General features: G+C 41.5%; 1 protein-coding gene across 1 annotated transcript in view; it reads right to left on the reverse strand.

Annotated features, from left to right (window-relative positions):
* Window positions 1–22,221, reverse strand: part of LOC144753749 (solute carrier family 22 member 7-like) — a 131,170-nt gene that overhangs the window by 14,267 nt on the left and 94,682 nt on the right. Inside the window, exon 9 of the mRNA XM_078641332.1 lies at window positions 5,749–5,857. Coding sequence (XP_078497458.1) covers window positions 5,749–5,857 — 109 coding nt within the window. The remainder of the gene's footprint in view (window positions 1–5,748; window positions 5,858–22,221) is intronic.

Genomic DNA, 22,221 nt, shown 5'->3' on the forward strand with positions numbered 1-22,221 from the left:
AATGTCATCTGTAATGTCCTCTCTGTCACTGACCATGTCATGAGTGATGTAAAATGTGAGGTCATATGCAGTGCATTGCGGGTATGAGTTATAGTTAGCTCGGCTAACTATAACTGCTGAATTTCTCTGGTTTTGTATGAGTGAAATGTTAGCCTAACTATAGTGTCCCTGTAACCTTTGTTTTTGTCAATGAATTTCTATGTTTTTAAACGCTAATTCCTAACAATAACATCTCTGTACTCTTTGCTTTTTTTCAGTGAATTTCTAAGGTTTTTTAAGATTCTACTTCTTAATTGTAACATCCATTTTGTTTTATGTGAGCCACTAAGATTTTCATGTTTTCTTTCTATAATTAGATATTATATCCCACTCATTTTTTGATTTGGTATGTGTTTATCAGACAGTACATTAATAAATTGATTTATTTTTAAGAATTTTTAGCAATGGCACAACATTGTCGCATTTACTGTGGAGAATCTGTGATCAGCAATCACATACTGAAAAATACACTTAAAGACATTTTTAAATCAGAGCCACTGAAGAGGTCAAAATTTTAAATATTTTTTTTAGATTTTAAAATCTGCAGTGATGTTACGATCATTGAGATCACATCGCAAAATCGCAAACAAAAGCAGACATTCAATGACCACCACCACATAAAAAAATATTAACTTAAATTAATTCTATTACAATGCTCACATTACTAACCACATCACTGCTTTAAAAAATATTTGCACACATATTTTTCTAGTATGTTTTTTAAGAAACTGTTTAACCCTACTTCGTGTTTTCGCGATTACACAAACAGTCGCGGCGTCTCTGGTAACCGCCACACTCGTGCCTTCTTAGGTAATGTAAAACACATATATGCACACAGTCTACAGTATTTTAGACACTAGTGATTTGTTTCTGCACTGTTTAAAGTCATATTTTTGTAGGAAATTTGCATAAAAACAACCATTTAAACGACTTTCCATGTTTCCAGTGACGCCCTGCATCGCGAGAATGTCAGTAACCCTGTATCGCAGCAAATACGTCACAAAATGACAAACCAAATGCAGGCATTCAATAGCCACCACCGTGTTTAAAACTTACAGCTGTAAAATAGATTATAACCAACACACTAAATCCATAACTATCTAAATGACTGTGTAACAGAAAGTACAACTCCCTTAATAACTCTATCACACAGTGCATAACTTTTTCAGTGTAAGATAGCACTGTATGCATCACTGTATCACTAAGGGGCTGATTACGATGTTGTGCAGAAAGGCTCTGACCGACAGTCAGATTCTCCTAGACCACGTCGGAAACCCATCCGCCTGACGATTACGATGCTTGCAGTCGGATTGTAAACTGAACAGTCTTTCCGAATCGGCTCTGACTGGCTCTTGGAATATCCATGTCGGTCGGAGCCGCATCGTACAGCTCTATTGACAGCGTTTCTGACCGAGTGATTACGATGTCGGTTTCCAACAGCCTTTCCGAGTCGGGCTGTCCAAAATGAAAAGGCTGTCAGAAACTGACATCCCGCTGCCTCTGGTTGGGGGCCACAGAGGTACCCAAGGGACCCCCCTGTAAAACCATGTACTGTGTGGCAGGCACCAAGGGGTACCTGCGACAGGGACTCTGACCGAAGAGCGTAATCGGTCCGGCAGACTGTCGACCGCAAGTCGGTCGGTTCCGATTCCGAGACGGAGTCAGGTGGAAAGTTTCTGCATGACATATTAATCAACTCCTAAGTATCTCATTCACAGAATAAGTATTCGACAGGATCTATGAGACGATGCATCATAATATAATGCATGACTGCCTCAGTACATTTATGAGTGGGTGATTCAGATGATAAAAATGCAGCTGCAACTTTCTATCCAGGTAGTGTTTAGCCAATTTAAGCATTCCCGTTGGCTCGTGCATTAGTAATTCATTGCAAAATCGGCCCGAAATATCTACGGCCAGAGAAATATCTATAATTTTCAGCTTAAAGTTCTCAAAAACTAGTGGACAGATTTGCACCAAATAACAAAAAGCACAATCTGCGTAACAACATCTGGTTCGGGCTGCAGGTTTGTCAATGCGTTCCTACGCGAATTAACATTACATCCTTTTTTAGTGCCCCTATTTCATGGTTTCCACTGCACAGATCACCCCCAAACTTCCCATGACACATAGAACCTACTTTGATATTCTTTGGGGAAAATTTCATGAGGATTGGTTAAATAATGCCAATGTTATGGGCAAGTCAAAAAATGCTCTGAAATATAAAAATTAACACGACAGCTTTGTCGTGGGTAGAAGCACCACCTGAGAAGAGAGGAGGGAGCCGCTGGAGAAAGGGGCCATCTAAACACAATGCTTCTGTTTGGAAATCGGCACAGCAGTTTGCCTTAGCTACGGAGGGGACACTGAATACCGGAGCACACTGGAGTGCTTTATAATGTCACAGTGAGTTGCTAATATCGCTGTGACTCTGCTACAAGGGAGACAAGAAAGCGGAACTCACTATGAGAAATAAATTACAACTACTACGAGTCCCAGAATGCTACGAAGCCACACCTGCCTTCAATTACTACTAAAGAGGAAGGAAATCTGGAACCGATTGTTTTAAAATGCCGCTTTTCGTCCAAGCCCATGAAGAAGATGCAAACAGCATTGAAACGCGTTGGATTGCAGATAAAAGGACGGTTGCTGTATCACCCTCTGATGTGCCGAAATAAAGGAAATTACCTACCAGCTGTGAGTGCCTCTACTGATGTCAGAGCCTATGAAATATAAAAATTAACACGACAGCTTCGTCGTGGGTAGAAGCACCACCTGAGAAGAGAGGAGGGAGCTGCTGGAGAAAGGGGCCGTCTAAACACAATGCTTCTGTTTGGAAATCGGCACAGCAGTTTGCCTTAACTACGGAGGGGACACTGAATACCGGAGCACACTAGAGTGCTTTATAATGTCACAGTGAGTTGCTAATATCGCTGTGACTCTGCTACAATGGAGACAAGAAAGCGGAACTCACTATGAGAAATAAATTACAACTACTACGAGTCCCAGAATGCTACGAAGCCACACCTGCCTTCAATTACTACTAAAGAGGGAGGAAATCTGGAACCGGTTGTTTTAAAATGCCGCTTTTCGTCCAAGCCCATGAAGAAGATGCAAACAGCATTGAAACGCGTTGGCATGCAGATAAAAAGACGGTTGCTGTATCACCCTCTGATGTGCACAAATAAAGGAAATTACCTACCTGCTGTGAGTGCTCTACTGCTGTCAGAGCCTTTGAAATATATTTATATATCCATACTAATATAATAAAGAGAGAGCCCAAACCTTTGAGGCGGGTAATCTCAGTAACCACAGCACCAATCACAACACCCAATACAGCGTTGGAAAGGGAAGTTGCAGCAGAAGGACATAGGCTATGCAGACGCCCACCATTTAAATTTTTTCTGTTTTTTTAACTTTATTTATCGATTTTACAAAAAGAGATTGCAGAGCATAGCATACAATGGCATAAGGCAGTGATTGCGGATCGATAGGTACAGTTAATTGACATCAAGAATATAGAACAGTTTGGCATCACAGGAACACAATACAATAACAGTTGTAAAGACTGGAACAATCTCCTCAACCCACTCCCGTGGGCTCCTTGCCCTGGCCCTGTTGTGTAGAGGGAAGCTTTTGCTGTGTGGCCAAAAAGGTGCGGAATGGGCCCCATATGTCTCTGGGTCTAGAGGATGCCGGGACGGTATTAGCAAACATATCGCTGTTAGTAGTGCAGTTTGCCATGCTCTGGAGCCATCCCTTTGTTGTTGGGGCTCTCTTGCCTCCCCAAACTATTACAACTTCTCGCTTAGCTAACAACAATGCGATTGCAGCAAATCTACGCACTTTAGGAGGGATCTGAACCACGTATCCCAGTAGCCCACCATACCCATTTAAAAGGTAAAAGAACTGTGCCAGCAAAGTAGTCCCTTGTGGGCGTGTCTGCGTTGTGCTGTGGGTGTGTGCTGGGGGCGTGACAAATGCTGGGGGTGTGTGGTACGTTCCGCCCTTCATGCCATGTCTCATATCGTGTGCTGTGGGTGTGTGCTGGGGGCGTGGGCATGTGCGGGGCGCGACGTTATGAGAAAAAAAAACGAGCGTTGTGCCCAATATTTCATTGTTTTTTCTTCCCAGGTTCTGTACATTCCAGCTCCGGGTGTGCTTGCCCGCGCTCCCAGTGCCATGCACCTGCTTTACTGTATGTAAGTCAGGCATGGCGCTATTCCCAAGGGCCGGAAGGAGCACAAACAGGGGCCATTGTGCAGGAAATCTAATGTCGCCTTATCGTCCGGTGACACCTGAAGCGCACACTGGAAATTTCCCACTTCTGTTGCGCACAGGCCTCGCGCCACGCAGACACAAGGCCCGCCTCCACGGAAATAGCAAGAAAGGGCCTATCCCTCCCCCGGTAAGTACATTGGTGGCACGGCGGCCCACATCTCCAGCAACATACTCATATTTTTTCACCACCCATTTGAAAAATGCACAGGTCTCTCTCATTGATGGCCAGCACCGAGATACACTTTTAGACACACCTCCCGCCAGAAGTTCTAGAATTGCAAACGTTAGAGCTGGGGAGCTGAGTTCGGATCTCGGCATCAGCTCAACATCCTGTGATTCCAGGCAAATCGCTTTGTCTCCCCATGCCTATCACAAATGAATGTGTTCAAGTGTAATGTAAATTGTGCTCATGCCATGTTGTCGAGTTTGCGCTATATAATATTGCAAGGAAAAATAAAGTAGGGAAACTCGAGTTCACACACTACTGAACGTGCACTCTTAAGTGCATCAGCAGTGCACTGTGAATCAGAGCGTTTCACAGGCCTGTCACAGATAAGAAATGCTATCAAAACGAAATCCTACAAAACAATATACTACTGCTAGAAAACAGGTGGTTTCCTGGGTCCTTCCAACGCACTCTAGACTGGCGACCTCCAGAGATAGAAACAACTCTCCTGCAGATTATGGAGGGCGCTCACATATTAGGATTTAGGCATTTGTACTGGTCATTATTATTGGGCAACATTTTGTGTTCTGGGGGCGTGGCCAATGGCTGCGACAATCGGCCGGCAGCAATTCATACCCGGACAATGTCGGGACGGGCTGCTAGTATATATATATATAAAGATAGATATACCTTACCTTAAATGTACTTACCTTGCGTGCTAAAGGCATGCACTGTAAAGGCATTTCATGGTAAAGGCATGAGTTGTATTCGTTTTAAAGCATACAACCATGACTTAAACACACAAGAGAACAGACTAAGTGCAATAGTCTAGCAAATGTTATGTTATGTTATGTTATGTATTTTTTCTTCCTGTATAAATGTTGAAACAGATAAAGGCTGTCAGGATTGCCGGTAAACATAGAAAACAGGCTGATTTCCCCATAAACAACAAAGGAGAGGTTGAGGTCGAGATTTTCACCAGTAGGATTGTGAATACAATTTTGTAGTGCAGCAAGTACTACTGTAGTAATTCTGACCTACTTTATGCACTACTAAATGCAGTTTCCCTGCACATTCAATAGAAAAACACTGTAAAAGACTGAGGTTTTGATGTTCCTCTCCTTGCTTTCACCTCTCAGTAGTTTTTTTTAGGCAGACACTACAGTGATGTTGATAAGTATAATATTATCACTTAGTGTCTCCTTTAAAAAAACTACTAAGAGTTTATGAATATGAATATCTGAAGTTTTGCATTTGCATACCTGAGGACAGTGGGGTACAGCTCAGTACTAAACAGGATCAGAGTTGTGAAGATGGCTCCAGCGAATCCTTTCCCTATAACTGCAATTGTTGTTCGCAGCGCCCCAAAAACTAGATTTAGGGAAGAGCAGGAAAGAGAAGAGGAAACAGTTATACAGGTGGATTAAATCACAGTTGAAGATCTGAGTAAAGAAGTTAATTGAATGTTGCTTATATCAAGTCAGGATCAACAAAAATCCTCCATTGAAGGTCAAACATCAAACAACAATTTTTAAGTATCTCATTCACAGAATAAGTATTCGACAGGATCTATGAGACGATGCATCATAATATAATAATTTCTTAGTATATGAATATATTTATTTAGAGATGAAAATAAAATCAGAATGTAATAGTTCAGCATACAGAATAACCAAATTAGTCAGAAAACATATACAGAAATTATGACACCACAGTGAAAGACCATATTACTGGTATTTGTAATTCTCACATTGTTTTAACAGCTCAGAGAAATGAACTCTGGAGAAAAGTTGCAGGACAATGCTTTACTAACAGGGTCAAGGAACACCCAAAGGAACCTTCTATACAGATGACTCTGAATTAGGACCTTGCTTGGGTAAAATATGTCATTTCCAATAACATTCATTAACACAATTTCTCCTTAATTAAGAGTTAAGATATTCCAGTCATTAACATTAAGTTGCTGAGTTCTTAAAGTCATTTTGAGCTATTGCACATTGTAACCGGACAATGTGTCCTTTGCTCATAAGCCATAAAGAGTGTGTGGAAGAGGGAGATAGAGATATATTGTAGATAGCTTGTAAAATAATCTTTTCTAGTTTTACTGTAGGATCATAAGTTTAATTAATGTAATTCCAAACTATACACATGCCCATCAGTAGCTATAGATGGATATGAATTATTAAACTATTTTCTCTGCACAAGGGCAATTTAAATAAAATAAAATTACTCAGGGCTCTATTATGAGTTGGACTGCCATACTCATGGGGCACAGAGATCTCATCCTCCTTTTTAACACTCAGAAAAATCAGAAAATTACTTCCCTATCTACCTCCCGCAGCAGGAAAAACTCTTATAACTACTTTAATATTCTCAAAATTGGACTATTGCAATGCCCTCTTGCTGAATGCCCAGCAGCAGGTATTGGACAAATTGCAATCGGTCCAAAATGCGGCGGCAAGGGTACTACTTTACATTCCCAGGTATCACTCAGTTTCTGCGGCCATACGTCAACTGCACTGGCTTAGAGTCAGAAGCCGCATACAATTCAAGGCCCTCTGTATTGCGTATAAGGCCATCTACAACTCAGGCCCTCAATTTCTAATAATGGCCTTCAAGATCTACACCCTGAGCAGGTCTCTTCGCTCGGCATCCAATTACCTTCTTCCTCTCCCTCGCACTGGAACAGTTGCTTGAGGAGATAGACGCTTTCTAGTAGCTACTGCGAGGCTTTGGAATACTCCCCCTTTCACCATCAAGACCAGTCCAATCCTTTTAATTTTCTGAAAATAACTGTAAACTTGGCCCTTTGATCAATGATTCCATTCAGCATTAAACTTGTCAATTGATAATACTCTGCGCCGAGACACCTCCGGGTATTTGTGTGCAATACAAATCTAATAAACATAAACATAAACATAAACAGATGGCGGTCTACCGACAGGTCTACCGACCCCCTATTACAATTAGGGCAGTCGCACTGCCATTGCCCTGCGACAGGGACCCGTTTATCTAACTTGTCTGGCTGGGCATTAGTTTGTGTATTTAACATATAGAGTGTGACGTAGGAGACTATTGCTCTACCAAGTGTTGCTCGTTCAAGGAGGGTCTGAATTATGGCTAGGAAGTAAAGTAAAATGTTCCAAGGATGAGGTTTCACCAGTGCAAGTATTTTTTTAGAATTTGGGATTGAGAGAAAATGCTTGGACTATGATGAAAAAAGGTATATTGGGTGGTATGTGTTCACATGAATTCAGGTCTTAATTTGTGGACTGCTCAGTATGCTCCGCAGTGAGCTTTAACTTTTATTTGTACAGCAATTAGACCAAATGGAGCATGTGTACTAAGGGACTACTGAGCATGATTTGAGCAGCTAAGTAGTGTATTCACTGGAGTTTGTCAGCACAAATCCCAGGAGCATGAGGTACAGTCCACTGGCAGAGTTGAGGTGGTAGATGACAAGTGGTATTAATGCTAGAACAATTTGGGGATAAACATAAAAAAGAGAGAGGGGAAAGAGGTTTTAACAAAGCTATGGACTCAAAATGTCATAGAGAGCTTGGCATCCATTTCCACTCCAATAATCTTTACTGCTTTGAAAGTGGGTGGGTTGATGCAGCATTATATGACTGTGGGTCATGAAAAGGGGAAAAGGTACAAACCAATGAATCAAGAGGACTTTATTTCGATCACTTTAGATCATAAAAGTGTAGCACAGAACTCAGACATAAAAAGTAAAAACAATTATAAATAGCACAGTATATACTCTTTGGCTACAAAAAGCATAATACATAAAACAATCAGACCTTACAATTTTCATCGGTTAAACACATTAAAATAGCAGCATATGAGATAAGAAACGCCTCAATAAAATCTTAAAATGTACATCTGTTAAACAGATTACAATAGCAGCATGTGAGAAATAAAACTCCTCCACAAAAAGCTCAGTCAAGACATTGTCAGTAGTACAGCAAGATACCAGCATAAGAAAGGTGAGGTGCTACTTTATACATGCTTTGCTTGTCTTATCCACATTGCCATTAGGAACTTAAACAGACCAAAGACCACAATCTGGCTTGAGTCACTTTGATGTATTCTGAACTCTTCCTGGTGCTTCCGAGTGCCCAGGTTTCTACAAAGAGGGACAATCCTCTTTGTAAAGAGCTGTTTACAAAATGGACAAACAACTCTACATGGATGAGTGACTCAGAACCCTCTTGACAACCGAACAAAGATCATCAGCAGGGACCATTTCTTTTTGCCATTTCCAAGTAAATACATTTATAGGTAAGGATCCATACCTATATTGTAGGTATAGCTTCCTTACCAAAGGGGGAACAATTTCATTAATAGTATTCTCATAAAATGCCCCAGGTTTAAAATCAATAAAAGCATCAGATAATGGTCCCCTACATTGCAAAATGTTGTCAACTGCAGCACTCTCCAAACAAATGGCTTAGATGCTAGCCTTTGACATTGAGCACAACGTCTCGGAAGAGACCCAGTGTGTATCAAGGCTCAGCTTATGGAGTAAAGACTTTACAGTGCAAAGCCACGGGATCTTACTTACACATTGCAGAGTCATGAGGTCTCTGAGGCCCACCCTGTATGATTCTAACGCTGTTGTGTACCAGAACCGGTGTCAAAAAATGAGTAGTCTGCACTCAGTCAAATGCATGATTCTCTTTTGTGCCAGATCTAAATAAAGAGGAGTCAATGGGATATTCACTGGGATCTTTAATTCATAAACAGGTAGCATCCACCCACAAGAATTCAAGATGTTATAAGATGTGTGGTCTTGCGGGTGATGTGTTTCCTACAGTGGTAAGAAGCACATTGTGTTCTTTAACCCCTTAGGTGCTCATGACGAGATCAGCTCGTCATTAGCTACGGCGCTCCGGTGCTCATGACGAGTTGAGCTCGTCATGACCGCGCCCATTCAATGGAACGCTCACATGCTGGGCTGATTCCCCTGCTGTGCTGAACGTTCCATTGAAACGGGCGTGGTCATGACGAGCTGAGCTCGTCATGAGCACAGGAGCGCCGTAGCTCATGACGAGCTGAGGTCGTCATGAGCACCGGGGCGCTGTAAGTGCCCCCACCCCCCCGGCACAGCAGGGCAATAGCCCCAGCAGTGAAGGGGTTAAATACCCCTCACACACCAAAAGGGCCCTTGGAGTCATGCTTCATCATGTGGGTCTTCGTACCCCTCTACGGAGCGCGGGAGCACTTGATGTACCCACTATGTGTAGTGTGTGAGGGTGTGAGTGGTAGGGTCAGCAGTGATTAGTAAGTGAATGCTAAAAATATCTGGCGAATGGGGACTATAAGAGGATTTTTAATAAACCCCCTTGCTGGTATTGTTAAAAACAGTGAGATGTAGGTTTAATGTATTAATGTACAACACCTCCTGTGTGTCTGTGTCATCATGTTTCGAAGCCAAATGCTTCTTCAGGACGAGTACACAGATCCCTACCCTACTCACAAAGGACAGTGAAATACTGTCCAGAACATAGGCAATACTATGTGTAAATTATATGCATAGTGTGCCTATTATGCTCAATTGGTTTGGCAACAAAGTAATATCGCTATCTCCTCTTGCTACCTAGAAGTCCAAGGCCTCATGAGCCTTCTGAGAAAACACAGGGGACTTTGTGCTAATGAGCACTATGCCCTAGGATACTACCTCACCCGACCGTCCCCTCCGTGGCTCGTGGATGACATCTTAAAAATATATGTTCCACTGTAGAAAGGGTCTGGGTTTCTGTACTACCCCATAGCTCCACACCATGCAGGGCTGACACTAGAGCCCTGACATTGTAAACCTGAAATGCAGGGGCCTTCCTTCTAGATATAATTTTTCTTTGGATTTTGCTATGTTAGCAGTGTGTTGGTTCAAGGACAACAGTACTCTTTTCATTTCTGGAGCCCAGCATAGGTTTTTTGTAAGTTTTATACCTAAATAATCTAATTTGGCCACCGCATCTAAGGGGATATCACCCACCAAGTTCTCTTACACAGGGTTGCCTTCGGTGAAGAAAAGATCATGTATTTGGTCTTGGAGCTATTATGCTCCAGATCCAGCTCAACACAGAACAGCTGAAAAGCATCAAAAGCTGTTGGAGTCCCTGTGGCAATTTAGAATTTAACAAAGTGTCATCCGATTGATATATAAAGTAAACAACGTTGGTGCCAAAGTACACCCCAATCAACGATCAATGTGGATGGATTCAGTCAAAGCCACTTCCTTCCCCCATCTTACCTGAGCAATAGTATCAGCTTGTAACATCACTAGAATATCCAATAAAGAGGCACCCATTATCTCAAACACCCTCAAAAGCTTTTCTTGGGAGACCATATTGAAGGCAGATCGAAGATCGACAAAGGCAATAAAAAGTTTACCTTTGTTGATAGACACCTCCTTCCAAGAGATACAAACGAACTGAAAGACCTGGTCTGCGGTACTCATGTTAGCTCTAACAACCTGAATAACCAAAATAAACCTGGGGGTCTATTGTTGAGTAAACTTTGTACTCTCAACTGATGAGACTTATGCCCAATGACTAGGTGCAAGGAAAAAACCTTTTCAGTCTTCAATGCAATGCTCATAGTCCAACACACATAACCACTAGTAACATCTTTCTGATTAAAACCAAGAACAGCGCAAAATAGCAGTTTCACCAAATAGCCATGTGAGGTCCGATCCCCTGTCAGTATGGGTGAGTAAGACAAATTGAATGTCTAACTGTAATCTTATATACTGTCATAGTCAATACACTGACATCACTGTTTGTTTATTGTAGGTGAACATTACACCAATTGACATGGAGGAATAGTTATTTATATCCTTTATGGTTTGATATTTTCACGAATTCTATTGGTTTATTCATTTATATGTAGTATGCACATGCAGTGGCAAACATTTATTTAGAACAGAGGCCCTGAAGAAAGCCCTGGGAGGTTGTTCCCTGTTTGGCAGAAACATGTTGGCCCTAATGCAGCAATTTGGTGAAACTGCTCTTTTGCGCTGTTCTTGGTTTTAATCAGAAAGAGACTAATAGCTATTAAAGTTTTCTCGCTATGTGTTCTCTATTCTATTTTTAAATTCACTTTCACTTTGTTTGTTTTTTGCACTGCACTTGTTCCCATTTAATTGTCATACATATGGTCTACGAGTAATTGGGGGTCGCAACCCTGTCTCTTATGGAGGGTATGGACACTTTCTCAATGATCTAGAGACGCACCATCCCTACCCTTGGATGACCAGATGATAATATTGATCATTAACAAGACTTTGATGGGAATCCATCTCTGGACAATGGGTTACACCTACTGTTACTAGTGGTTATGTGTGTTGGACTATGAGCATTGCATTGAAGACTGAACAGTTTTTTCCTTGCACCTAGTCATTGGGCATAAGTCTCATCACTTGAGGATACAACGTTTACTCAACAATAGACCCCCAGGTTTATTTTGGTTATTCACGTTAGTTAATAGGGGATTTAACCTGGGCGGGTCTTTAAACCTCCCTGAGACCCTCCTATCCTGTGTGTTGTATAGCTCTAACAACCTGTGAGTCTGTTAAAACACTCTATTCACTGATGTCCCAAAACCTGCTTGCAAAAAAGTTTCTGAAGAGAATCAGTCAGACTAATGGGTCTATAATTGCCTGGATTTACACGGTCACCCTTTTTGAATATTGTATTGGAGAGCAAGTTTATAAACGCCCACCTTTCTGCACAAAAACAATAATTCATGGCACTTTCTTCTTTCTATGAGTGCTGCCGAATGCATCACACATAAAAAGAGGAAAAAACGAGGAGAAATAAAAGTATTTCTCCTCGTTGTGATCCGTGTGGAGGCATAGGATTCTGACACATTCCCAGCTTTACAAAACATTGTAAATTTTGGAATGTGTCAGGTTCCATGGATGTTGCCTGGGTTCACCCACAGCCACACCCATGGAATGCCCCTTTCAGGAAGAGTAATGCATGAGAGGGGCCTATATAAAAGTACCCGAAAAGTCATTGAGGGTAACTTTAGGAGGCCTTGTAAAAATGGGTAGGCACACAGCACTGCTGATGTGTCAAAAAACATGAGACATCAGGGGAGCAATGGCCTTGTAAATGAGGCTTTAAATTTGTCTATTGTGCTCCTGCACTTACCCAGAGTGCCCTTAATATTGTCTCTTCAACAGAGTTTTCTAGCCATCTCACCATCAATGTTAAATCCACCACAATATTGTTTACTTGTTGCCTCTTTTTTTTTTTTTTTTGTCCTCATTTCACCAAAGGCAGTGCAAATAAACTTACTCAAGCCCCATTCCGTCCTGGGCGCCCAGGGCTGATGTTCTTGCATTCACTTGGAGCCGACCCGGCCAGCCCCTTTTTTCCGAGGCATGGTGTAATCATAGGACTTTACAGGGCCTTAGACCAGCCTCATTTCTCTTCCCCATTCATCAAAGGATCCCAAACCGTGCTATTTACATTTTGTCCCCTACCAGATTCTAAACGTGCAATACTCAGTACCGCCCGGAGCCAACTTTCATAAGGAGGAGGGCTAGCGTCCTTCCACAATTTGCAGATCTCTCTGCGAGCGATTAAAATGAGACTAAGAAATAAAGCCACTTGTGCCCCCCTTAACAAACCAAGAAGATCCGTGTCCAAACCAAACAAAACTCTAGCTAAATTCAAACTCGATTTAACTTTAAAAATACTCTCCAGAGCCTTCTCCACAGCGATCCAAAAAGGACCCAAGATAGGGCAGTCATAGAAAACATGGATGTCATCTGCTTCAAATAGTCCACATCTAGGCCATGAAGGGGACGGGCACACAAACTTCGCATTCTTTTTTGGCGTATAGTATAGCCCATTGATGGTAAAAAAATGATTTTTCTTCAAAGAGGCTGATCTTACATACTTATACAAGATATGAAGAGATGTTTTGTAAAGAACAGCCGATACATCTTCAAGCCTAGAGGAGTTCCAGATTAGATGCATTGGGGGGGCCTGTATTTCGTCCTCCTCTAGCATTTTTCGATACCAGAATCCCACTTCCCTCTTCCTGGGGCTGGGAGATTGGAGAGCAGACTCGATTTCCCAGTTCCCGCCGATGTTCTCTCTTTCGGCGGCATATCAGGAACAAAGTTGGATGCATTCTCAAAGCCTCCCAAGGGAGAACCCCCTCTGATGTTACTAAATCCGACCATATTGTTATCCCTGCTCTCCTAATGGGAAGAGACAGACTGTCTCGAAGACATAACGGCATACCTGGAGAGTCCCAAATTGGGGCGAGGTCTGAATAATACTTTATGCCCCATCTCCCCTTAACTCCGGTCCATACTGAGAGTGCGTTTTTTAATACCTTTAGGTGTACCTTTTTGTAGAACTTTGGCGCACCAAACTTATACAAAAAAACAGGCCCGCCCCCCTCATGGTCCACCATTATGTTCAGTAACCGCCCCCAGTTGGAGTCATCGGGGCTTGTGAGGAGGCTTCGGATGTTTTTCAGCTGAAAGGAGAAAGCGTTCCAAAGGACATCCGGAAGTGCTAGCCCACCCTTTGACAATTTTCTTTTTAACTTTTTCCAGGATAGCCTAGAATTTTTATTTGCCCAAACGAAACTACCTATTTTCCCCTGAATTTTGCCTAGAATTTTATAAGGAAAGGTCAGAGGTATCATATTGAACAAGTATGTTAACTTGGGCAAAATTACCATTTTGACCAAATTGACACGGCCATAAATTGTCAACTGGAGGTTCTACCATCTCGAAATAAGGTGATCGATATGTTTGGCCACCTTCTCTATGTTGGTCTGTGCTATACTATTAAGGTCCGGTGTTATTATTATACCCAGATACTTGAGGTGACTGCTTCGAACTCCCTCCCAATGATCAACCCCCCAACATATTATTTCGGTTTTGGAATCATTGATCATGTAACCAGAATATTGGCCAAACTCAGTCATTACCTCTTCCACTCTATGGAAGGCCTCAGCTGGATGACTGGTATAGATCAGCAAATCATCGGCGTATAATGCCAGATTACAACTATAGTTTCCAACTCTAAAGGGTGTGACCCGGTCATCCATCCGCAACGCCTGTGCCAAAGGCTCGATATAGAGATCGAACAGGAGGGGCGAGATGGGGCACCCCTGCCTAGTTCCCCTCTTTATATTAAAGCGCGGTGTCGGAAGGCCGTTTAATGATATTGCAGCTGAGGCGCCCTCATAACATCTCCTCAATGTTTGGATAAAGGTTGCACCGAAGCCCATAGTGCTCAGTACATCCCAGAGAAAGCCCCAATTGACACGGTCGAAAGCCTTCGCAGTGTCATATGCAGCCACTGCCAAGGGTTCCGACCGTGCCTCCGCTAGGTCTATACTACCAATCAATTGGAGAGTCAGGTCATGAATATATCTTCCAGGCACAAAGCCTTTCTGATCGGAGTTGATGAGTTGTGGAGCCAGCTTAGCCAATCTCTCTGCCAAAACACTAGTAAAGATCCTATAATCAGCATTTAGCAGGGAGATGGGCCTAAAAGAGTCGGCCTTGAAAGGGTCCATCCCTGGTTTTAAAATAAGTACAATTGTTGACTCCTTCCACGAGGGGGGGGCCCTACCCTCCGGGCTGTGAAAGTAATTAAACAATTCACACAGCCTTGGTACCAACACATCCTGAAACACTTTGTACACCTCCCCGGGGAGAGCATCAGGCCCGGCCGCTTTATTGTTCTTTATATTTTTAATGTAAGATCTAATTTCTTCCTCTGTAAAGGGACTACTAAGGATCTCTTGGCCTTCATCTGTTAACCTGGGTAGCGCCTTGCTCTCCAACCACCGTAAGGTATTGATAGAGCCTGGTGATGACTCCTCCTCATCATAAAGTTTACAAAACAGGGAAAGCAAATGTTTTTCCATATCCTCCTGATGGCATGATATAGTTCCCTGATCGTCAATAATTAGGCTATTTATGTTGTTCCTCACCCGATCCGCTCTGATCTTACTGGCTAAAATTGCCCCAGCTTTTTCTCCATATTCGTAATTCTCCTTGGCATGTACAGCCCATTGTGCCTTGACTTTTAGGTCTAGCAAGCCCCGATATTCAAGCGGAGATGTTCTAATTCTGCTAAGACCTGTGGCAAGCTATCTGTCTGGGCACTCTGTCTTTTATACTCTAAAGAGGAGATTTTATCCTCCAGGTGTTTAAATTTCATTGCCTCCTCCCTGTTGCTTGAGCTGGTCAGGCTATGGATCTGACCTCGGACATGGGCCTTATAAGCGTCCCGGACAAACTCTGGTGGAGCAGAATCAATATTATCTGAGAAGAAGTTATTGGTAGATATACTGACTGTAGTGACTATGTCCTGATTATGCAGTACAGCCCTTTTTTAGAGTCCATCTAGATGTTGCGTTGCGTCTTGCCTTCCCAATCAAAAGTGTGAACATAATGGGAGCATGGTCTGATAGAATGCTAGGGAGTGTTTTTATATCGACCAGAGCTTCTCAACACAACCTATCCACCTGGACATAGTCTAGTCTTGACGCATGCCCTTGTTTTTTACTGAAATAGGTGAAGCCGGGTACCGCCCCCTCTTAATCTTCCAGGCACAAATAAGACCTAGCTCATGCATCATATTGACCATGGCTCGACGGGAGCGCGGGGCAGCCACATGCTGACTATGATTAGATCGATCCTGTCGAGGATCAAGAAGAACATTGAAATCCCCCCCTATAACTACAGGAGAAGAGACCTCCACCACGTTGGACTGAACTCTGAGAAGACAGGTAGGGTCATCAATATTCGGCCCATAATAGGAAACAATTGTCTGTTCATTTCCGCTAAAGTTAGCCTGCGCCAAACCCCATCTACCTGACTGATCTGGCAAAATTGACTTTATCGACCCCCCTAATCCCGGCCTTAATCAAAATTGCAACACCCTTATCCGTGTGGAGGCATAGGATTCTGACGCATTCCCAGCTTTACAAAACATTGTCAATTTTGGAATGTGTCAGGTTCCATGGATGTTGCCTGGGTTCACTCACAGCAACACCCATGGAATGCCCCTTTCAGGCAGAGTAATGCGTGAAAGGGGCCCATATAAAAGTACCCGAAAAGTCATTGAGGGTAACTTTAGGATGCCTTGTAAAAACAGGGTATGCGCACTGCACCGCTGGTGTGTCAAAAAACGTGAGGCATCAGGGGAGCAATGGCCTTGTAAATGAGGCTTTAACCCCTTCGATGCTGATGACGAGCTGAGCTCGTCATGAGTTACGCCTCTCGTACGCTCATGACGAGCTCAGCTCGTCATGTAACGCGGGTTTTTAAAAACCGCCGTGCACAGCGGGAAAACCGCTAGCGCGCATGCAGTTAAATTTGTCTATTGTGCTCCTGCACTTACACAGAGTGTCCTTAATATTGTCTCTTCAACAGAGATTTCTAGCCATCTCACCATCTATGTTAAATCCACCACAATATTGTTTACTTGTTGCCTCTTATTTTTATCCCATTATGTAAAAATAGGATTTATTATTAATATTGAAGTTGAGTTCCTGGATCCATCCAGATTGTTCAAGGCTGCCAACGTCACTTTGAGCAAGACAGATCCTGTTACTATAACAGCAAGAAATACTAATTTGCACATGCTTTAAAACGAGTGGGTGCATAGCTATGATCCCACTATTTATATATATCTTTTGGTATTTATGTTAGTGCTATGTTTGGTTTTTCTAAGATTATGTTACAGTGTACGGAGATCCCATATTTATTTTTGAGTTAAACAGTTTTAATTTTTTCCTATATTTTACCATGCAAAGACAGAACATAATAAAAAGTCTACATCACAATAAACTTCATTCTGAAATTATTTGAAATTAAATTTAAATGATTTTTCTGAAATTTAATTTAAACAATTATTTACCAACCTAAAGAAAAACATATTTTTATTATGCAATAATGATCAATAAAATATAATTAAATACAATTATTTTAGGTATACTTTAGTAATAACAATTGTTCCATTAATTTTTACATTCAAAATAGAATATTAAAATATGTTATATTAAATAATAAATCTGTACTATTTTTAAATATGTTTTAACATTAAACTATATTAATTTGGATTTCTTGACTATCTTAAATCGTTTTATTTAATTTAACATTATTTTGTGTGCAGTGTTATTTTAATTCCCTATATCCATTATTTTCTATGGAAGGATGTTGCAGTACCAGTGGCTGGCCATTTTTTGTTTGTTTTTTTCTTTCTTTGTTTTTAGTAGTAACTTTCACTCAGATTTGGTGACTAAACACAAAGTAGTAAACTTACTCAAAAGTCCAAATTACTTAAAGGTGTAAGTTATCTTTGTGAATCAGGCCCCTAAAGACCATAGAATGCAAAACTGTGGTACCTGAAAGCCAAGAATGGCTGAAGGTGTCTCACAATGTAATGAGCTACTTAGAAACTGTGCTAAAAGTTTCAAACATGTTCCTTTTGTTCTTGGAAGTAAACACAGATTAATCCAGAAAGTGATGAAAGGGTAGAGATTGAATTAAATGTGTAGATGCTAAAATTCCATTGCTAATGATCATAATCCTCTAAAACAACAGAGCTTACTAAAAACTTTATCGCCCACCACAAAGAGGCCCCAAGTATTGTTGGCACTATTTTTAGCACCACGTGCAACCGCCAGACCTCCTTGATCACACTTGATGACAAACATGGGATTCTTCAAGGTGACCTAAATATCATGTATTTTTGAATAGAGGAAGAACTCCTTTTAAATTGCCCATTGTAAATTGCTTTATGTAATTTGATGGTTAGTGGAGTATCCCAATCCAAGATGTTGCATCTGTTCTCCCTGTAATGTAAGTTCTTGTTTCAAACTGAAATAAGGCAGCGCTTAGAAAGGAAAAACGCCTCACTGCATTCATTCCCTATTTTTCATTGCATTAATCAGCCATGGATATGTAGTACATCTTTCAGACTGGATCTTCATGGTTTTTTTGTGACTCTATTTTGGACCAGCTTGGCTCTTTCCTACTTCCTGCTGTCAGGTGGAGTCTTGTGCCTTGTGTTCATCACTAATGTTTTCTCGTGTTCACTCAAGACTCACAAAGATTGCCAAAGGAAGTTTTCCCCTTGTGAAGCTTACCTACCAGTTCTGACCCACTAAAAGAGACATTAGTTGCCTTCCATGTATATTTTTCTGTTCTGGGTGACACCATAGCTAATGCACATAGTTGCACTTACCTCTGGCAATCTTGAAATACATTATGCAGACCTACATTGTGTCCAGTTCCTGGCAAATGCACTCATAGCCTTTTCTCTGTGGCATGGCTGTGACCTGTCGGGAATTCTCTAGATCTGGGAGCATGGGTGCAGGGTACAGTGAGGCCAGAGCACCAGCCATATTATGGCCAGGTAGAACATTTCAATTGGCATCAGGGGTACTGTGGCCATGGGAAGAGTCACAGTTTCTTCAGTCCCTCTAGTAGGACCTCAACAGACCTTCTCAGCTTTTTGAGCCAAGCTAGTCAAAACACAATGCTCCAATGGCCATAAAAAAACATAAAAATAGGGAGGAAAGCCTTCTAATCAAGTACAGCTACTGAGACAGACATAAATGCCATCCAATAATGAGCATGAGGTGGACACAAGGTCCACGTCAAGTTTTTATTGAATGCAATAGGCATATTTATAGAGAGAGTCAGCTAAAGTGAAAGATGTCTGTAGGCGAGACATCTAATGCTACTCATCTCTAACCATACCCATTATGTGGTCTGGCAGGCTCTCTTCTTTTACCCATGCTTTTCAACCTTTAAATAAATCATCTATTCTCAGCTGCTCTAACATATCATACACCATTTAAACAGAAGATACCCAATTCTGGCTTAAACTCATGAGCAAAGTTCTTAAGGACAATAAAGTCTTTACATCAGTCATTCACCCAAAGTTGAACTCACTTAAGACGGAGTTGCTCTTGCTATTCCCACCCAAAAACCCTATCCTAATGAAAACATGACCTCATTAGAGTGTTATACTCTAAACCTTCAATTTGGAGTCAAACAAAATCTCTTGGCTTCAGTTTGACAACATCTCAAACTTAAAGCACTCATCAACTCAGTGGCCATTTCAACTCAAACTACTGTAGAGTCCTATGTATGGAAATTCCCAAACTGAATATTGCTACCTTCAAAACAGCTTGCCAGGTTGGTCTTGGGAACAAGAGAGTTTGAACAAAGATAACCATTTTGGTCTCTCTGAAGTGGCTCACCAGTGAAGAAAGAAGTATCTTTAAACGAGAAGTGTGCAAATGATGCAAAATTTGCCTGGTATAATTAGGTAAAATAATTTCAAAATTAGGCACAATGCATGTATGTCATTTTTTTGTTATATTTTAGCATGAAAAGCATCTTGCTATCAACTTTTGGGGCAAAGATGAATTTAAACAAGAGCACGGCAAATTACAGTTCTGTTCTGTTGTTCCTGTGTATTTTCAGTAAATTGTTACTATTAATTGCCATAAATGGCTCCATTTGCAGTAAATGTTCACTGTAAATGGCACATAATTACACAAATTAGCTTAATGGAGTAATTGCAGGCAATTCCCATACCATAGTGTAACAAGAAATTCCCATAATTTCGCAAAATAACACTGGCGTAATTTTAATTTCACCTTGGCCTGCTTTAAACTGGCCTGCATCGCACATAAAACATGATTTTTCAACCCTCCCCAAACTATTTTGGGCAGAAACTGACTATCGTGGGTGAACAACATACCCTTTGAAGCGGGCCCAAACTTCTCAGTGCAACACAAGAAATAAAAACAAATTATTATTATTATTTTTCATCTCAGTGGACATTAAAAAATATTCAACTTGAAGTGCTTTTATAAAAGAGCTACAATCTCTACTTTCTCAGTGAAACATTCAACTATGAGCCTTTCTTCAAAAGAATTTTTCAGAATGGCTAATGTATCTGCTAATTATTTGAATCACATTATGGGGCCAATTCCGATTTGGTAAACCAATCGTACGACCGAATCGAATCCGTAGTCCTTTCCAAGTGACTCGTACGATTCCGTCCGAATCGCGTAGTAAGATTCGTTTGAAAAATATACGACCTAATCGTTGCAAACCGTACGAAAAGCAAGGGAAAATCCTTACGACACAGACCCTCACAGTGAACCGAACGAATCATAAACATGCTGTACGACCCGACAAGTAAGATCCGGACCGGGGAATGAGAACGCGATACGTACGGAAAACGTCGCGTATGAGCAATTTGTATGGAGAGCCACACAATCACATATGCACCGTACCCCTGCAATTATGGGGTGTACGCACCGTACCCGGGGGGGTCTGTTTCATATGCGGTTCGAGTAAAAATCTGCATTTGTGGACGTTTTGAGCTCCCGTAGAAAAAGAGTTGTACGGAGTGTTGACAAGATGAATCGTACTTGCTGGGTTGGAAAATGCTGCTTCGATCAGTACGGACGTTACGTACTGCTTGTTCTGAATGCGATTCTTACGGATTTTTACGTTGTATGGTCTTTCGTATGATTCGTACGGAGATCTGCTTTGGGTCCGAATCGTACTTCATTCTACGTACGGGGACATTTACGGGTACGATTCGTACGGGAAATATGATCTGTACGGCTATTTGTAAGGGATTTTACTGATTTTTACTGCATTCTTTGCAATTGTTTTGATTGATATGATATAATATGATAAAGAAATTAGAGCAAAAAAGCGACGCTCCAGTAGGGGGACTAGAAGTAGCAAAGGGAGTTAATATACCATCTAAAACGAAGTCATCCTCTTTTTTGAACACCGAATTCAAACCTAAAACCCCGATTGTGAAGACTAAAGTTAAGGCGAAGTCCAAGGATTCTAAAATAGTATTTCCAGCAGGCTCCAAAATTACTCCTTCACTTCGCTCTTACTTTAAAGCCATTCCACAGATTCTACATCTACCTGAAGGTTTAGATGATAAAGACATGGCATCTACATTTGAGACTAACTCCTTATCTTCTTGTCAAGCTGCCATACTAGGGGATACCTCAGTATCTGAGGTGACAGATAGCGCTGGAAAAAGTTCAGCTCAAGTCTCAGAAATAGCTCAATCTAAGGGTTTAGTGGTCAAGGTACAAGGAACTATAGATCCAGAATCAGATCTGCAGCTCTTCCTGCCAGGACAATCCCAGCTCCAATCTTTATCGCAGGATCGGAGCTTACCTCAAGATCCTATTACTGTATTCTCTGAAGAGGTTGAAGAATTAGATTCCACCGAATTGGGAGGTGCATCTGGCGGTCCAGATGTAGATGATTCTGCTAATCCTGTTCAAATTGACACTAACTCATTATCGGCCCCTTCCTCTTCTTTACAAGCTCCATTGACAGCAGCCTCTGAGCTGGAAATGTTTTCAGCTCTTACACTAGAGATAAGGAAGGGATTTGCTGAATCATCTGCTAACCAACTAGAGTTTAAAAACTACTGTGAAACGCTCGATAACAAAATCGAAAGTCTCACCATAAGAACTGGTGTGTTAGAAGAGACTGTTGGCGCCCACTCGGTCCATTTGGATCATGCGGTTGAGGATATTAAGAAACTTACCAAGGAAGAGCTGGCCCTCAGCGAGAGGATGGAATCCCTTGAAAATAACGCAAGAAGAGGGAACATTTGCATCTTCAATGTTCCAGAAGGGTCTGAAGGGTCTGATAATAAACAGTTTATCGT

Source organism: Lissotriton helveticus, chromosome 5_1 (assembly GCF_964261635.1).
Source record: "Lissotriton helveticus chromosome 5_1, aLisHel1.1, whole genome shotgun sequence".
Classification (NCBI taxonomy): Eukaryota; Metazoa; Chordata; class Amphibia; order Caudata; family Salamandridae; genus Lissotriton; species Lissotriton helveticus.